General features: G+C 49.8%; 1 protein-coding gene across 2 annotated transcripts in view; it reads right to left on the reverse strand.

The window, feature by feature from the left end:
- Window positions 1–19,703, reverse strand: part of CDON (cell adhesion associated, oncogene regulated) — a 56,177-nt gene extending 36,474 nt beyond the window's left edge. Inside the window, exons 1-2 of one of the 2 annotated variants that reach the window (XM_032709640.1) lie at window positions 19,579–19,703; window positions 602–732 (exon numbers count right to left, since the gene is read on the reverse strand). In XM_032709640.1, the coding sequence (XP_032565531.1) occupies window positions 602–671 (70 nt within the window). In that variant the 5' untranslated portion in view covers window positions 672–732; window positions 19,579–19,703. Of the gene's footprint in view, window positions 1–601; window positions 733–2,647; window positions 2,711–19,578 lie in introns of those variants that run through there. The other variant, XM_032709641.1, reaches the window with a different exon arrangement.

A 19,703-nucleotide genomic window follows, 5' to 3' on the forward strand; every position in this document is an offset into this window, starting at 1 on the left:
AGCAGTGACCCTGCAGCTGGAATTTATCTCCTATGGCTGCTTGAAAAATAAAATTTATCCCATTTGCTTATAACGACTGGCTATGAAGTGCTAAAAGTAGTAAAAGCTTCTTTTTCGTGTGGTTACGTTAAGACAAGCTGACTACACAGAGCAGATGTGTCAATTAAAACCATCCCTCCTCTTCTTTTTAACGCCAGAGCTGTTCCAACTGCAGCCACGCATCAGCCTCCACATTTCAAAGAGCTGATTCCCCTCTCCTGCTGCAAATCCAAACCCCTCCCGACCCCTGGGAACACAGGATGCACTGTACGCAGCAGAATCGGCGTCCAGCTAAATCCACGGAGACCCCAAGGAACAAACCCACGTAACCCAGCGTCCTCCACGTTCTGGCGCTCGCCTTGAGCCAAGTTTTCACGAGCAAAGCCATATATTGGGCGTGAGGCCGCGTTTCAGTGCTCCACGCTGCCTTAAAAGCAGATTATTGACAATGTCCACGAGAGGCGGCCACTTGGAAACGCGCTCCCACGCGCCGCTTGTTCAGAAGTTTGGGCTCAACCCCAGAACCTCCCAGCCAGTCCCCCTGGATGGGGTGAGGCCTCACCTGGGCTGGTGGCAGCGACGAGGCCGGCGATGAGCAGCAGTGCCTGGAAGCGCCCGGGGGCTGGATGCATAGCGCCAGATTATCCCAGTTGAAAGCCCAAGGCTCCAGACTAAGACGAGGCACGGAAACAGCTACAAAACAAACAAACATATGTCTGCTGTGAGTTTCAGGAGCCCCCCTTTTAACTCTCTCACAACAAAGTGTTTGGGGTTTAAAAAAAAAAAAAGAAAAAAAAAGAAAAAAAAAAAGGCACAACCAGGAAACAGCCAATATTCTTTGCAATATAGGAACCATCTGTAAAAGTGAGTTAGAGCTGAACTTCACTGTGGTTCCAAGTACTATTCTTAATGTAAGAGTTCTTCCACAGCTGGGGCATGAGGCATCCACATCGAACTGCTGCCCTGATGAATTAAGACTCCTTTCCACCCAGAGGAGCTGGAGTCCAAAGTAAACAGCTTATCTGTTGGAGATAATATTGTTTGCAAACAATAATCATTTGACCATCTATCACCAGGCCGCACTTGTTTTACAAGTTTTTATGAATCTACTGCTGTGATGCCGCTGCCACTCACAATTGCTCTAAATCTGCTTCCCAAGACCTGTCATCTGCTGGCTCCTTCTGCTGGGCTTTACAGGCAAACTGTGCCACTGAAGAAAACACCAATATCAGTCTTGTTCTCATTTAATATTCCCAAACCAGTGATGCTCTCTCCTATACGCCACTTTCACCATCAAAAAATACAAACTGCGTCATTAAGCCAGCAAAATACAAATAAATCATAAATATGATCCCAGAGGTCTTTTCCAGCCTAAGTGATTCTATGACAAATGGTTAAACGAGCAAAATACAAACTAAATCACGGAACCAGCAACCAAACTTGCCCCGAGGTGAGTCTCAGGAATGGTGTTTGTGACACACCCGGTCTCTATCAAACGCTCGTTTCCCCAAGAAAACAATAAATCTGCAGCTGTCGTTCACTTAAACGTCCTATTGGCCTTGCATAACATTATGATAAATAAGATCTGAGCTCATTTAGCACAGTTACTTCATTTATCAGCCTGGCCATACAATTCCGCCGCTGATAACATTCAACATATACTTTAAACATCTCATCTATCAGCCGTGTACATAAACATGTATCCAGCACACACAATAACTGGGAGCTTTCCTGGAGCACAGAAACAAGTGCAGCAACACACATCCCTGAGAGGAATAAGTCCCAGTTTATTGAGTGTTCGTGGAGCCATTTGCTTTCTAAGAAGCTGGATGCAGATATAACCAGCAAAATTATTCCCGTGGCTCATTTTAAAATAACAGTGTTTTGTCATCGGAGCGTCACTGTAAAATACATATGCAAACTGAGCATCAGGAAAAGCCTCCAGTTGTAATAGAATCACTCTGGATTTTAGGGGGCTGTTTGCTCGCTGCCACCTCTCTCTGCAAACTGCACCCTGGGTCCCACTGACAGCTTGAGAGGGCGGGAAGAAACGCTGCCGAGTTCTGTTCCCGTTTCTGGGCAGTTTTATCTGATCCGGCAAATTTATTTCAGCTGTTGGGAAGACCCGGCAATCCTGCGGCCCAGGCTGGTTCCCAAGGCGAGCCGGGGCTGTTTTGGGAAGCCACAGATGGCAGAGGAGCCCAGCTGTGCCGAAGGGGTTGGTTTATTTGAGTTCTCCCTCGGTTCAAGGGCAGGAGCGCCGCTCCACCAGCGCGCGCGGAGGACAAAGTAAACACCCAGAGAACTTGTTAACATCAAACACTTTGCTGAAGAGGGCTGGGGGCAATGTTGCTTTTTGCCAAATCTTCCCTCCACTATTTATTTATCAAAAGCAATGAAACGTATATTCTGGGTCAACTTTAACCCCAGCACATGGAGCTACTGGGTTATTTTGCAGCTGTCTTTTTAAACAAGGCCAGCTCATTATCTTTAACTAAACTTTATCTTTGGAGATCTACTTTATCCAGGCTCTGATTTCCCTCTGTTTATCTTTCTCCTTACATGTTCCTTACTGCCAGTGTCAACAGCTACTCCTCTTTTGACCTACCAGTTTGGCTTTCGCAGGCTTGCGGAGTGGTAAGATCAACTGCAAAGCAGTGAGTACACACAGCGAGCCACAAAGACCAAAGTTCTTTGACTGGAGGGGGAAAAAAAAAAAGGGAAAAATATTGGTTTTAACTGGGCTAGGATTGTTCAGCGTCAACACTGGGGCATCTGAATGAAGTTTCTCCAACATCTGTTTCTGAAGGGGCGGCAGAAACATCTTCCTCACTGGTAAATATGGGGACACCGGGGGGAGATGAGACCCAGCAAGGTAGCCCAACCCAGAAATACTTCTTTCTTTTTCTTCTGCAGATGGTGACACTCCAGAAGCCCCTTGTGCTAAGTACAGAGAAGAGGGTGAGACCACAGCTTGTAGTTTTGGGGTCTTTAGAAATCCTGTGGAGAAACTCTGCCTCTTTCACATTACATTAAAAAGCCTTAGGGATAGAAAAACACGACTCTTCCCCTTTGCCATCACTTCAGTAAACCTGAGCTCCCATTTTGACAGCAAGTACCAGCCACTGGGGTCCCACTAGGATCAGAAAAAGGAGCACCTTGGTTAGGTGTGGCTCCATTTAAGTGTCCCAGACTCCAAGATGAGCTCAACCCAGAACAACTCTCTCCACTGTTCATTGTTCCTTACTTGGGAGGATGAATCCCCATCACTTGTGGATCGGAGTCAAAGTTATATTGAAGCAAGGGGTGTCACTGTCTGAGCATTTCAAACTAAAACAGTAATAAGAAGATATGAATAATATTCAAGGTTGAATAGAGATGGACATGGTTTTAGTGGATCAAGAACGTACTTTTCACTTGCACTGGCCATTCCTCCAGCCCATCAGAAAGGCACAGCACGGCAAAGGCTGCACTTCTCCTACTTCCACCCAGACATCTCCACCTAAAGTCATCCTCCAGTTATCTTCAACCAGCACTTGACCTCCTTGTCAGCTCTAAAGTAGCTCCTTGCTCATGGATCACGGGAAACAAGGAAGATAACAGACTTGTGTCAGGGGGAGGAGCCATCCTGACCATTCCATTGGATGCCTGCCCCTGGGAAGCACACTGCACACACAGGGGCACCCAGAAACCTGGGGCTGGTACTTCTGGAGGTAATTAGCAAGATGAAGCACTTCCGCAGATGACATAATTCTGGCTGTGCACCTCATTTGTCACAGACCCTTTATAAAAGGGACCCCTCAGCCCAGAGCCATGGGGACAGGCTGTCTGGCAGGTCCCAGTTTCAGCCCCGCGACCTTCGGAATGCCGGACACAGGGAGGAAAATAAACCATCAGCACTGAGTCCAAACAGAGGGGAAGGGACAGTTTAACTTTCCATTTAGGAGCACCAGCGGTTTCCTGGCACAGGAGCAGGGCTGTCCCCACTGCCAGAAGGGCACATCAGCCCTGGCACGCTCAGGATGCTGCAGGGCACATCATCACCCGGCTGTTGAGGCCTGAGGACCTCACCAGGATGGATACGAGCCATCCTGGACCAGGGACCAGCCCATGGGCTTCCTGAAGTGTTCTACTCAGCCAAGATGGCAAGACACAGGCACCAGACCATCCAGGGTCTCAGCAGCCCTGGCAGTGATCCTCTCCTCTCTTCCCAAAGCTTCACGTTTGTCCCTGTTTCTCCAGAAACCAGTGGTCTCCAATGTAGGGCTCCACAGATCTGGTCCTGTCACTGTAACTTAACCCTCACCTCCAAATTAACTCACTCCTACCCCTGCTTGCCCCCAAAAAAGGGTTTCACTCTCTAAAAGATGACGAAATGCTGTTTTCCATGCATTCCCATGGTGCTAAAGCTCCAGAGGATGCTGTGTCCTTCCAAACACAGCCGAGATCCTGCCCTGCTGATTTTACTGGGCCCTGAACTCCTCCTCTCCACCCTTGCAGCTGAGGGCAGAGTCACTTCAAAAAGAGCATTATCTCATCCCCACTTTGGTTGAGCTCCCTGAATCATCTTCCTGCCATCTCAGACCAGCTGGCACGACAACACCGGGACCTCCCTTCCCAACAGCCACCACTCCACCTCAGTCTGTTACTGCACTCCCACTCCATCCATCCCCTCCAACACGCTTCCAAACCTTCAGCGAGCCACTACAGCACGCTGGAGCTAAATGAGGAAGGGTTTCTGAACTACCTCAACACAGCAGGTCCCATAAACGCTGGAGTAAAGCAGAAAGAGGAGGAGGAGGAGGAGGAGGAAGGAAACAGGCACCTCGGGAACAGAGAGAGTTATTATTCAAGTTGCCCACTCCACCTCCAGGAGCTGACTTTGCTGAGCAGCCCAAGGAAAAAGTGACTGAGTGCTGCTGCCTCAAGGGCGGCACTGCCCCGCCAGCTGCATCGTGACAGCCATCTGGGAGTAAAGCAGCTTTGGATACCAAAGATTTCCCATTTTTCCTAAACAGCAGTAACTCAAAATCGATTAATCCCACTTAGCTTCATCATATTATATGTGATTTAACACCCAAAGCACAGCAAGTTATTTTTTTCCCTAGGTCACTTATTAGTTACCAAGAAAAATGTCTTTTTAACTTGTCCCCAGTACAAGAAAAGTCGCAGGTTTTCAAACCACCTAAATTTAGAGCAAACAAATTCCCCCAAAATTAACTAAAACACTCTGGCTTTAGCAGGAGCAAGCCCGAGTTAGATCATTAAATCTCACACCAAGACACCTTAAAAAAAAAAAAAAAAGGAGGAAAAAAAGGAGGTATTGAAGCCTGTGGCATTCCAAGAGAAAGCAATCAGACATTCCTGCCGCTCGGCTCCTCAGTGATCTCCAGAGCCTTTGATCACTGACTGTCTTCATGCAGTCCTCCTGGGGTCTGGCAAAATGAGTGTAACAGCTGGCACATAGACTTCATTAGCTTTCTGGGCTGGGAGGAGCGGGTTACAGCCCGGGAGCAACCGGCAGCCTGCCCGGCGGCCTCACGGAACAACCTCCCAGGTTTATTCCCGGGGTCTCCCAGTGGCTGGGAGAACCTCGAGGTATTCCCGAGCTGTTTGACAGCGGCGCGCTCGCCACACGCCGCAGACCTGCTCCCTGTGGCTCCCGCAGCCACCGCTGCCATCCAGGATGCGGCGGGGGGATTTCTGATGCCAACCCGCGGGTCGGAGATTGCCAAAAGGACACGGAGCCGGCCTGAAGCCCCCGTTTTTATGAATGCTTAATGACCACTCAATCATTAACATCAACCTTTAAAAAGCAAATGCAGCACCTACAGTGTTCATTACCCTCCCCCTCCCCCCCTTTTCAGGGTCTCAATCGAGTCAGTCAAGCGTGCAAACCGATCCTGTCGCCAGCAAAAGCATTTCCTTTCACTGTGGTCAGCCAAAAGCAGGGGAAGAAAATGGAAGTGACTTGGAGTTATGGCACCAAAAAGGCCAGACAAGCAAGGAAATAATCAACTCCACATGAGCCACTTCGAGCCCATCACAATGAAAAGGGCCTACGACTAACCCCAGGAAAGGTCAGCGGGACTATGGGGGTCAGAAGCTGAAAAAGGCAATAGCGAGCAGCTGCCAGCTGCAATAAGAATCAATGTGTTCCTAATTACGCTTCGAAGAGAGGGCTGGAGCACCGGGAAGCGCCGGGCTGTAATCACAGCTCGGGCAAGGAAAAATTCAAGCGCTCCCGTTTTACTCTTCTCCACCTCTGGAACTGCAGCCTGCGTGTTACTAAATCACAGGAAGCCGAGCGCTGGAGATAAGGAGCCAGGCGGTTACAGGAGGGCTGGGGATTTTGTAAGAAAAAAAACCCAAACCACCGTAATTAGGCATTTGTGTTGGAATGATGGCATCACCAAAGAGAGGATTTCATGAGTGTAAGCAATAAAATTACGTTCTTCAAAGGGATTTTGTGGGCGCTTCTAGGAAACGCGCTGAACTCTGCTGAGCAGACCTGCACGCCTGGGATTTTCTCCATCCCCAAAAAACAATCTGAAAGGGAAAACCCTACAATAACCAGCTTGCTGACAGTGACCCCATAAACCAAGTGTGAGAGACACGAATGGGCCAAATGCCCTCCGAGGCGTTCACAGAAACACCCCGACTGGGGAGGCAGTTAAAAATTACAAGAAAAAGCATCCTTTGATGTTCTGTTCATATTTATTTATTACACTTTAAACAAATGAAAGTGCACCTTCCAGATCCTTATCAGAAGGATAAGGATCTCCTGAATAAAGGAGAAAAATTACAGTTGCTCAACCTTTGCAACCCTCAGCTGGGATTTCATTAATGCCTCCACTTTTTTTGCCTAGACCCATGCCTGGCACCCAAATCCATCGGTGCTAAGTCACATCCAAGTGTTTTCTATGTGGATTCCCACTTAATGATTCAATTGGTATTTTTACTCCTTTTAATGCAACATTTATTTTTATAAGCAGCCTTACATGGAGCTTTTTTCTTGCTCCAGATGATTTAACACCCCCCCCCATGAATCAGGGATGAATCCCAAGAGCAATTTTGGGGGCTAAAATCCTTTATCAGTTGTGCAGCACTAATAGCACTCTAATTTTCATAGAATGGCTTGGGTTGGAAGGGACCTTAAAGACCTAAAAGTTGCTATTTTTGTCAAAATATAGAACGAGTGTTTGCTCGGGTGGCAGATGGCAGGAAAAACAAACAGTGCTGAGCAAACCAGACAGTGACTGAGTCCCAGCAAGGACAGGGGACTCCCAAGCCCTGATGGCCTTCCTTAATAACCAGGCAGATGTGTTTCCCACACACCCTAAATAATGTCAGTAATTTACTCAACCTGGTACAGGTAAGGTCCAGTGGCACAGCACAGAGGTGACACAAGAAGAGGTTAAGTAAAAAATAGCAGTATTAGCCCAAAGCATGGCCAAGAGGCTGCATGCCTCAAAGATGGAGCAGTAGATCTTTTTCACTGGATTTTTCTATTTTGCTTTCAGGCCTGGAAAGTCTCACGGTTGGTATCAGCTGTTGGACTCGGATCAAAGTTTAGCTTTCCATTAATCCTTTGAGTTATATGTGAGGCTGATAGAGAATTTTATTTTTTTTTTTTTTAAGAAGACAGTTAAGATTACTCAGATCCTTAATTTGCACTCCAATATTTCAAAAACACCTTGACTTTAGAACCTCGGTCTTGGCGTACATATGGTCTTGATAGAAGAATGCATGCTTTGGCATGGACTGGAGAAATGGATTTGGGGGAGCCTGGGGAAGAAAATTTAACAGTTTGTGTACTGTTCCTCAGCACACACAGCCAAAAACACTCCAAAAAACACAAAAGTCACGAGTCTGCTCCCGACACACATCCCTGCTCTGAGGGGGGAGACCTGGGGTTCCCATCCAGCAAGACAGACATCAGGAGAAAAATAAATAAATCACCACAGAAGCCACACTTTCTTCCCCACAAACGGGCATAACAATTAGGTTAATTTTATTATTAACTTCAGCAAAAGAGCTGAGACAGTCCCCCTGCTGCCACGCTAATGAAGTGGGAATGGTTCCTGCCTCCTCTGGCCTCGGGGGAAGCTAGAGAACAGAGCATTAGCCTGATATACAGTTCTGCTGGGCTGCAATTATGCTTAAATGCCTAAATCAGGGCTTTCAGCCCCCAAGGGAGCTGAGGGTATCATTAGTTTAACAGTTCCATCACAGTAACTGTAGGCCAAATACATACAAAGTTCTCACCCTTTGCTCTCTGAGGCCCCCCAGACCTCCCCCTTCTCCTTATCTCCTGCCCAGGCAGTGCTTCGCCTCTTACTCCCGTTTTCTTCCCCACATTCAGCTCAACACCTGTGCAGAGTGCACTGCACATAAATACCTACAGACACCTGTGACAGCCCTGCTCCCCTTCAGCCATGTCTCCAAGGGTCCTTCTGCCAACACCCCCTCCCTGCTCCTTCCCCAGGGCTGGCCTGAGCCTCGGAGCGAGGCGCCTGCTTTGCTTTTCCAGCTCTGATTTTTACCGAGAACGAGATTTCGTAACCAGTTTTCCAGCCAATTTAAAGAGGGGCCGCTGCCGAGGAGGGCAGCAACACCTTCCTTCAGGACCTGGCTTGCATTCTCCAATCTGCACCGAGGATCCCGCGGCCAGCGAGTGAGTCAGAGCTGCTGGCAGATCCAGCTGAAAACTCAGCCAGAGAAAAAATGAGATTCGGTTTTCACCTGGATGAGGGAGCAGTTTCAGCTCCCCTCGCAGTCCTGGAGCACCGGCCCAAAGGAGGGGCTGGGAAAGGACATCCAAGAATGGGAACTTTGCACTTGAACAGCGTGAGGCCTCAGATCAACTCATGAAGCACCACCCCAGTATGTTTAATAAACCCTGGACTGCAAGAATGTGCGTAAAAATGAAGAAAAATATACAAAGCCCAACTCCAAGTGAGCCATGCCCGTTTTCTCAAGGGAGCAGGGGAACTCACTGGCCTAATTATCCGAGCTACAGGTGCACACACCACAGCAAGCTGCACTATTGCCCCAAGGGGTGTCTTTTCCCCTCCAAAAAGCCTGCATTTTGCATGTCAAGGACCATCACCCATGGTTATATCTTCATGGGTCCTATAATCAGAATTAAGCATGAATTAAAAAAAAAAAAAAAATAGAAAAGACTAGAACCACAGGCTTGTTCTGGTCATCAAAAAAAAAAAAAAACCTGTCAGACTCTCAGACAAAGGCCCTTGTGTCCACACAGGCTGCCTAAAGGTCCACTTCCAGCAGCACTCTCATGCCTGGGAAGTTTTGCTGCTGGAGAAGGTTGATGAAAAGAATTGGAACCATGGCTGAGCTCTGCTAGAGGACAGCGAGCTCATTCCTGAGGCGATTCCAGATGAACGCTGACACCTCGTCCTTTGGTAGCCTCCAGCAAGCAACAGCTCTAAAAAACGCAGACAAATGGGTTCTTTTAGCTGCCTTAGCCCGAGTCCAACTTGGGCTGTTGTAACTTGCAGGGATCCATGCTATCCGTGAGCCCTTAAAGGGAAGCACAACCATTAAATCCACACCTGCAGCCAGAATTTATAGCAACCTCATCTACTGCTGTCTTACATCATAGGCAATTAGGAGCCTGTGAACTCATGGCTGCAGGATATGGGAGGCGCGCTGGAACCGGAGAGCCAAGCCTGTGTTACAGTCGTTAGTCACCTCCAGAATTCACTGTGCCTGCAGACGGCTGGAATCGTGCACAAAACGGAGCAACGGACCCATTTTGACTCTGTTTGCTAAACAAAAGTGCTGCCCTCCACTCCAGATTGCTGCTTCCCCTCCTGTTACATCCACATGCCATCCCAGGCAATGCCAACACTCCCTGCTGCTGGACTCAGGCTCCAGGCAGAACAATGCTTATTAAAATCAAACTGGTTAACCAGGGACAGCTGAGGGAGAGAGCAGGAAAGACCCCAGTCTTTCCTCCCCAGCTGAAACAAGCCTGTGCACAATCCATCCTCCAGCCTTACAGTAATTCAGTTTTACTGCTCTTCTCCCCTCCCTTCCCCCACACTCGAAAGACCAAACCTGGTTTCAAAACTGAAGTCCAAACTCTCCGGCAAACACACACTTCTGCGCTTCTTCACCTCGAGGGAAGGAATCCTGACACGACTGACAATATTCCTTAGCAAAACAAGCCCCTCCGCCTCGGGCCCAGATAAAAGCAGCAGCTAGGCAGAAAAATAAATGAGAAAGTCACGTTGGTCAGGCCAGGTTTGCTCCAACAAATCGACCAGGCTCCCAGGCGAGGAGAGGGGCAGTGGAACACGGGGGGAAGGAGAGGGAGGCTTTGGGTTGGATTCGCTCAGCGGTGTTGCGCAACTGAGCACTGGCCGTAGCTTCCCGCCTCCTTCCTCGTGCCAGCGGAGCCAAAGGAGAGCTTCGATCCAGAGGAGGGAGGCAGCAGTGACCATGAAGCTGTGGCCCAAGGGTTCTGCTTCTCCAGCCCTGCTGCTTCATGCAGCCGAGCTCTGCTGCACTGCCAGCTCAGCCCTGCCAGCAGCAGGGACCCCTGCCCGGGGCAGCACCGGCACACGGCGGCAGGTCGTGAGTCAGAGCCCAAACCTCCTCCCGAGGATCGGGGCCATGGCAGCTGTTCCCAGCAGAACCAGTTCGAACACGAGCAACTGATAGGAAAGGAGTTAAGTTTCATCACGGGGGACCAGGGAGAAATTTCCGCCAGGTTCACCTGACTGTGCCCTGTTCTCACTCGCACAGACACATCCTGCTTTGCCGAACAGGATTTCTGTTCGGATGTCCAACGGCAGACCGGCAATTCCGTGAGACACCTTCCCAAAGGAAGATGGGAAACTGCTGCTGCGGCTTTGCCACGCAGGAAGAAGGTTCCAGACTCCTCATAGCACGTCAACTCCCCCACAAGACTTTAATGCCGAGCTCAGCAACATGGAGGCCCTGCAAAGATAACCGGCTGCCGGGATTGATTCCATCCCACGTTAGCATCCATCAGATAGCAAGAAAAACAAGATTAAGCAGCACCACGGTATTACTCTTCATTTAAACTTGGCAAAGAAAGCAAATGTTTCTTTTTTGTTGGCTTCTCTCTGTGTGTTTTGTAAAGCAGTCCCAGGCTCAGCCAGGGAAAGGTGCCTGGACTGTTTAATGTTGAGGGATTAGAAGGGACAACACTTGTACACTCGCCAGAGCCCAGAGAGGCAGTGAAGGCTCGGGCTGAGCAGGCAAGCATCTGCCTCCTGCAATATATACATTGCCCCAGTGAAAATAAACAGCTTCACACCTTTGGCTCAGAGAAGGACTTCAGCTTCTCCTGTGCCCTCAACCTGCAGCCTCTCTGCTCAAGGAACAGTCAGAAGGGTGAAGGTTACTCCCAGTTCCCTTATTCCAAGCAGTTTAAGGCTGGAAGCTTTCTGTCTCCTGTTGCACTGGGTTGAGTCTGTGCTACTGTGCATTGATTCTGGTGTGGCTTCCTTGTGTTTTGCTGTGCCCAGAGCTGTTTCAGACAAACTCTGAACATGCACACACACACTTTCCACGTGTGCCGGTTACTTACAAGCCATGAGAAATGCACTAATTAGGAAAAATGCTAACTTGGAAACTGGACCATTTTTAAAGCACTCAGCCCCAAAGCCAATAATTTAGAAAAGCATGCCCCAATTTACCAGGGCACTGGAGATGAGAGGGCTGAAGAGACTCCAGCCACACCTCTGCAGTACCCACCATCTGCAATCCTAACTCCTCTCTGGCCCATCCCAACACACACAGCAATTTGGAAGTGCAATCTGCACCCCAAAAACATGCCTCAGTCTGAATAGCTGCATTTAAAATTATATCATTAAGCTTGAAATTTCAACATATTTAGAGAGTTTTGATAATAACATTTTTGATTACATCCGTTGCCAGCTTCCTTCTACACCCTGACAAAGATTTAAAGTATACATTCCTACTTCATTCTGCAACAGAGATTAGTGGCAGGAACAGAAAACATCTTCTGTTCCAAAAAACCCTCGGGGTTTTCCTCCTTCCCTTGCATTTTATTAGAGGAGTCTCAAATCTCCATCAAGCTGTGATACACTGTCACTGCAAAGTATTTAAGGCAACAAGTAACTGAGTGTTACACTGGAACACACCTTCGGAAAAGGCTCCTGAGAAACAAAGAGATTTCCCGGAGGGATCGCAAACGTGAACAGTTCCTCGGCAGTAACAGCCCTCAGCAAACTTTATGAAAATCCGAGCCTACGCTCCAGCATATGCACACAGAGCCCTAATTCGGGAACTTTTGTGAACTCTTATCGTGGGGAAGGGGGGAACAAAGGAAAACCACATGCTATTGTTTAGTTTGACTCCGCAATACATTTAATCTACATGGAGTTGGAACATTACGCAGCAAAACTCCTCAGCTCCCAGAAATTACATACAGCCAACAGCAGCAAAGCCCATTCTCCAAAGGGAAAATGCCATTTTAAAGATGTTGCCTTTGCCCCACGCAGCACAGAAATTCTCCAAAATGCAGCTGAAAGCTTCCACCAGTGCTTCCAATCCCATAGGCCAAGTGCGTGGGATCAAGGTGAGGCTACCAGCACTCATGACACAAGGAAAGCCAAAGCTGGGGACTTTCACCAACCTGACTTTGAGCTACTGGAGCTTTTCCCGGTAGGACTGTGACAGCCTTGGGGGGCCCCAAGAAGAGGGAGGACCTCCCCAGGCATCTCACACCCTCACAGCCTGTTTGAGCCTATCAACAGGACCAGCCCTTGATGCGTTCCAAGATGTCAAAGCAAGAAGACACAGCTCATGAGCTGCCAAAGAGTTATCCCAGTATATCCATGGGGACGGTAACCGACTTCGCTACGTGAATTCCATTGCTCGTAGCTGTGCAACTCCCTTCCCGGCCTTGCATCCTCCTGGATGTGTGCTAACAAGGACTGTCTCTGGGAGGCCTTTGGTGCACAGCTCCAGGACATTCCCAAGCAGCTCCAGGGGCTGAGGCTCTGCCAGCGAGGTACCAGCCTGGCAGATCCACCCTGGCACAACTGAAGAACCATCTTCCTAAACATCGTATTCCTGTTTGAAGCCATCCACTGCCATCCCCTTGTGCCCAGTGAGTTCACTCCCCCAACCCCACTGTTCCAGTTCCCATACACACAGCTTTTCCCAGACAAAGAGCCCACTGCCTCACGTTGGGGTACAGTCATTGCTGCCGAGGGACCGGAGCCCTGCAAGCTCACCCTGGGCAGGTGCCAGCATCAACACCTCTACCTACAGTGAGGAAAACGTGCAGACAGGTGACAACACAGCCCCAGCAGCCCACGGGCACCTCCTCTCCATCCTGGGCTCGTTGGGGCTGTGGTTTATCTGCTCCTGCACCTGGGAGCAGAGGCCTTTGGCACAGCCCCATCCTCACCCTCCATCGGGCCGGGGGCTGGCGCAGGCACAGGTTGCTGAGAGGTTTCAACAGGCTGAATGAAACGGTGAAGAAAGACACTTTTCAGAGGGGGAGGGGAAGGGAGGCACACACGTACTGAACAAATCATCTGTTTGGAGCGCTGGCTCCTACTTGTTCTCGGTTATATTATTCACTCAGGAGTGGATTAATCCATCACTGCAAAGGAATCTCCTGATCTCAGAGATAAAGGCAACAAGTCATGCACTGACTGTCTGTGGATCCTCCTGGAAATGGCCAGCCTTTCTCATGGCCTTATTTGGGCCGATCTATCAGCTCTCAACTAACACCAAGCGAAAAAAAAAAAAAAGAAAAAAAAAAGGAAAAATATTTAAAACCAAAAACATACCACCTGATCACAGTAACTTTAGTTGGATCAACCTGGCACCAAGCAGGGGATTTCAACTTGGAACAAACAGCTTAATTTGTTTCAGAAGGGGCCACATTGTCCCCTTTTGCTGTTCCCCAGGAGAGGAACAGTTACCTGGGGGTTACCTTCCAAACTGGCACGGAAAAAAAGATTAATTTCTTGTAAGATTCTTTAGAGTGAAGCCTTTTACCCAGATAAATGCTTTGTTTCACTCACTAAGGACTGGGAAAGGAAACCCCTGGTGCCAGGCCCCTCCAGGAAGAGGAGCATCTCCAGCTAGAGCAGGCTGCTCTCCGACACAAGGTGCCTACACAAAATAAAATTCCAGGAGGTTGGACATCTCCAGCACCTGCTTGCCCTTCAGTGCTCCAGCAGATGCTGCAGTGTGATTATAGAGGCATTTGGGACCCATCTGTTCTTCACCTAAGATTAAGGTGGGCCAAGAAGGTCCCCACAGCTCCCTTCCATGAGCACCAGGGCTCACCAGCACATGGAAGGTGAGCTGGCAGGGAACAACACTTCACAGGCAGCACAAACCTCAGCCACCTTTGCAGAGACAAAACACCCCCAGAAATGTAAACTAGTGGTGCCTGGCCTCTTTGCCAAGACTGTTCCAACAAGGGGCTGCTCACAGCTTGAGCCCTTTTGCCCTTGTCTTGGCACTTTACAGGTTCCCTGCAAGGAAAACCACGGGCTGCGAGGCAGAGCCTCCGCACGCTGCGAGGTAGGAAATATTAAACTCCTCTTTGAATTAAACAAATAAGGCTCAACCACTTGGTTCGTTATCAGATCCAATGGTTGGAGTCTGCGGGGAAAGCTAAACAGCAGAACCCGGGGTATAAATCAAAGGCACGATCAGACAGACAGGTGAGGCCGAGGGTGCGGTTTCACCTTTCAGCTCAGCCTCCCGGAGCGCGGCCGCTGCCAGAGGGATGGTCTCCCTTCCCCGCCCCAGCTCCCTCCCGCTGCCAGGCGGAGGGAACATCCCAGCCGAGCTGGCCTCGCTCGCTCCGGGCTTTGGAGGGCGATTTTATCCTTTCTCCTGGCCGTTTCCACGAGCTGAACCGGTTCAGTTGGGCATTTCCAGAGGCAGGAGATGGAAGGCACCCGGCCCCTCGGCTCGGCGGCAGAGCGAGCAGGTTCAGAAGACAGCAAAACCAATTTAAAAGCCGCTGCTGCCAAAAGGGGCCATCTCCCCCCACCCCCAGCCCCCCGGGGCCTCCCCAGTCATCCGAGTGGAAGATTTAACAACTCTAACTGCGGGGCAAGATCCAGGAAAGTTTGGGGCTTGGGTATTTTTTCTTTTTTTTTTCTTTTTTTTTTTTCTTTTTGAAGGGTTAGCTGGAGTCACTCCCCTGCGGCTGCTCCACTGCTGGATTCCCACAGCAGGGGAAGAGGCAGGAATGTACCTGCCACCTCCTGCAGCAGCGAGTCCTCGGATGGAGCTGTAACGTGAAACTGCGCCCAAGGAGCCGGGGAGGGGGGAAAAAAGGGGAAAAAAAAAAAGAAAAAAGCAGAATCCCACCTGGCTAGAAGAGCTTCAAGACATCTCATAGGTATGGGAAATGGGAAAACAACCCACCTTACATGATTGTTTTCCCTCCTGTTGAAAGACAGCAGATATTTCACGCACAGAAAGAGCAAGCAGGGGCTTAATGGGAAAGGCAGGTGGTCTCGATGCACAAGGCTCAATCCCTCACAGGGCTGAACAAGCATTTCCCCTAAAGTGATCACTGTCACTGGAGAATCATCATCCCCACCGGAAAGGGAAAAGTGAGCTGGGGAAAGTGAGTGGAAAACTCTGACACACTCAGCCCTGGAAGTTTTACTGAGCCATCTACCGAGGAAATTACTGGAAGAACACTCAACTGAAAAAAAGTTTATATATATACACACACACACACAGAGAGAGAAACTATCTTGTCTAGAAATTCTTGGGCCAGGGTAGCTGGAGACCTCTTGCCAGCCAAAGTAATATAGAAAAGAGGTTTTTGCTTATTTTACCAAGGACAAACACCATCCCAGAGAAAGCAATGTAGGAGAAAGGGACACACAATAGCAGGGTTTGCTCAGGGAGGCCTCCAGGAGAGCAGAAGGCGAGCAGAAAAAGAAAAATGCCTGAAGAACAGACTGAGTACCAGCTCACCTGTTAACAAAATAGCTCAAAATAGCAAAAATAGCGGACAGACAACCCAGATTGTTGCCCATGTACCAGTTTAAGAGTCAGAATTGCAGCACAAGCTGCAAATTCCCATTTAAAGGGAATTCCCATTTAATTTGACCAATTCCACTTGATACAAGGCTTTTTGATCACCCCAGCTGCAGACAGGAACTGGCTCTGAAGCTCCCCAGCCCACTGAAACACCAAAACCCAGAGAACTGACAGCAAACCACTGCAGCAAGGAAGGGGCAGACTCAGCTCAAGGGAGCCCCTCACTAGTTAAGAGATCATAAGCAAAGTAGGAGACAAAAACCTGACTCTACACACACAGGTCAAGTTTACAGTATCAAGTAACTTATATTTATAGACAAATAAAATGTTGCCAAACGAAACTTGTTCAGTCAATTTCCGAGATGCCGATTGGAAGCGACTCCATAGGAAACATCACCCTAGATAACCCGATCCCAGCAGCTTTGGGGGTGAAGACTCGCTCAGGTCTCAGGGCTTCTGGTACTAAATCAAAGGTTTCAAAGCCTCGTGGAACCAGGTTCAGCAGCAGGTTCACCACATTTCCATGTTGTTTTGCTTAAGACTGTGTGCCAAGACCAGAGCACAGCAATGAAACCCCTCAAGAGTCACAACTGTGGGCATGAGAATGAGGAAGATGCACAGTAGGAGGTTTTCCAGCATAGGCTAAAAAGCCTGGCAAAATGAGAAGAGGTGAAGGAACTCTTGGAGAAGGTGTAAAAAGCAGGTTTAGTGGGAGATACAGGAAACCCATGTGAAGTTCAATGCCTTTTCTCATACAGAATTAGAAATAGCTCACACAACCTGCATAAACTTTTTCCACAAATTTTGTTGTGCAGCAAAGACAGACACGTGCACATACAAACACTCAGAGATCAGCTCAGAACCCACAGCCCCTCACACCCCGCCCTGCAAACAACCCAAAATCACAGCAGCTGGTCCTTCACACACCCAGTCACACCAACAGCCATGTGGGAGAAGGTGCTGCTGACCGTGCCATCGCATCAGAAAGCAGCTTTATTCCCAAAATCATTTAATCATCACACGCTTCACAGTTAGTTTTCCGGCACCGAAGCCTTGCTGGTCTTACACTTCAGAGCAGTGTGCCTTACCTCCAGCAGCCACCAATTAATGTCACAGCGGTGGCACGCCCCAGGCCTCGTCAGGCAGAGCAGGTCTGCTGGGGGACAGCAGAGGGGGATTTATGAGATGCGGGACCCTGGAGCGGCTGTGCACTCACATGGGCCAATCGACTGCCTTGCTCCCCCATTCCCACATCTGCAGAAGCAGTCTTTAAACAAGCCAGGGTATTTTTAAGCTCTGACAGTTAAAATCCTCAAGTGACATCACCTGAAGTCAGAGCACAGCTGCCTTATTCCTCTGACACACCAGCGAGCCAAAGTAAGCAGGAGCCTCGGTTTATGGGCTTACAGCACACCTTGAGATAATGAAAGCGCTGGAGGGACTCACCCCAGCACAGTCAGGCCTCTCCTTGCACGTTTTTTCACCCCCCTCCTCAGTTTTGGGGTAAAACCCACAAAGTTTAGCACCAGTGCAGCCCAGCAAGCCAGCAGAGGGAGCACACAGGGGGGGCCCGGACCAAACCACCACCAGCATCCCAAGGGGCTGGTGGGCAAAGAATGCAGAGCTGGTGTCCCACCACAGAAAAAGGATGAAAGATCACCAAGATTGCATGAAGGATGGCAAAAACCAACCCTGCAAGCTGCTTCCCCATGGCGTATCGGAGCTTGCCCTCCCACACTTCACCTTGCACACACAGGCATGGCTTTAGGGGCAGTCGGGGCAGCTTAAGGGTGTAAATCACATTAATCCAAGCGACAAAGCCACCACACTCATCCTCGGGTGAGTTACTAATCCCTCCACATCAGAGCCCATCTCACTTCCTACCCCTTGAGGAGGAAAAAAAATAAAATCCTTTTTAACACAACAGGTAACCCAGAGGATCCCACCTTGGTACTTCTATCTGTAAGTCCATTTTAAATAGCTTTGGGCAAGTCATGGGTTTCTCCATAAACTTGTGGGTTTTCTGGGATGCAGAACCAAGCCAGGCCGAAGCTTCCCTCTTCTTTTGGGGGGGGGGGGGGTAACTATGGGACAAAAATGTTAACTTCTTTCTAGTCACTCCGTTACCAAGCCCTCCCCACGAGACAGGCTTGCAACTGCTTCGAAAGAGCAGGGTTTGGTTTCGACGCATTTGACTCACACACGGCGCTCGCCACCCGTTTCGATTTGGGGGAACAAAAGCACTCTGGGTGCAATTAGGGCAAATAATATCGAGTTTAACAGAAAAGCATCACGAAACAGTGCCGGGAAACGCTCGCCGCGAGTTTTGGTAACGCAGAAGGAGCGGGCTGCCGCCCTCAGCAACCACCACCACAAGAGCACTTTTTCTCCTGCACATCCCATAAATCGCAACTGTCAAAACTCCCAGATGAGCAGAAAAGCCTCCGGGTTCCAGGCAGCAGCACCCCAGGATTACCTGCTTTGTTCGAGGCAAATGCTGGGCCACGGAGGATAAAACCCCGGACAACCGAAGTCTCTGCGCTCCCGGGTAACCTTGGCTGCTGTTTGGGTTGGTAAACTGTATTTCTGGTGCATGTGTGAAAGACAGAACTCGCTGAGTAAACAGCCCCTCAAGAGCTGACAGCTTTACAGCCCCAGGCTCGGCGCAGCTACTCCTGACCAGAGGCAGCAAAACAGTTGGGGAAAGCAGTAAAATAATAATTAAAAAGAAAAAGCTACATTAAGGCATCACTTCACCCCCTTCACCAATCCTTTACACAGTTGCGAGGCAGGGGCAAAATAAACATCGCCTGTTTTCTGCCCAGCAGCGAAAAACACGTCTCTCTTGGTTTAAAAAACATCAGTATTGAAAGCATGGGATAGACGGCTGGAAAGTTCTTCCACTAGAAGTCAGGAACTGTATAATTTATATTTTTTTTTTTTTTTTTTTTGGCAAAGAGACAGACAAAGCACGGGAAAATCATTTAAAATTCAAGATTCGTGTGGCTGTAAGGATGGAGGCAGCTTAACGCAATAACAGCAATAATTAGAGATAAGATGCCAGAATGCTTTACAGCCGCAGTCCTCGGGCATCACACACCGCCTCCCGCCTCAGGGACCGACTTTCCACCGCCCTAATTGCGGAGGAAAGTGACCTTACAGGTTAAAAGCACCGAGGATAACAATCTTAAGGCGGTCAAGAAGGCTGGACGTGCCCCTCCGCGGCACCTCCTTCAAGCGGAGAAACGAGACCGTAAATCAGAGCGCGGCGGCGGCGGCTCGGGGGTCTCGCCCCGCTCGGCACCGGGGAGCGCAGCCGGGCGGTGTGCGGGGGGTGACAGGAGCCAACACCTGCGGGCGCAGCGGAGGAGCCGCGGGAGCCCCGCACGGATTCCCGGGAGCCCCGCACGGATTCCCGGGAGCCGCCCCCCCCCCCATCACTCGCGCGCCGGCGGCGGGAATCGCGCGCGCGCTCGTTACCTCTGCGCCGCGCCCCCTCCCTGGTCCCGGTCCTGCTGCTGCCGGTGCCGGTCCCGCTCGCCGGCGGCGGCAGCTCGCCAGGACATTCCAGGCTGGGGCGGGCGTCCCGGCGGGCGGGAGCCTCC

This window comes from Chiroxiphia lanceolata, chromosome 23 (genome assembly GCF_009829145.1).
Source record: "Chiroxiphia lanceolata isolate bChiLan1 chromosome 23, bChiLan1.pri, whole genome shotgun sequence".
In the NCBI taxonomy this organism is placed as follows: domain Eukaryota; kingdom Metazoa; phylum Chordata; class Aves; order Passeriformes; family Pipridae; genus Chiroxiphia; species Chiroxiphia lanceolata.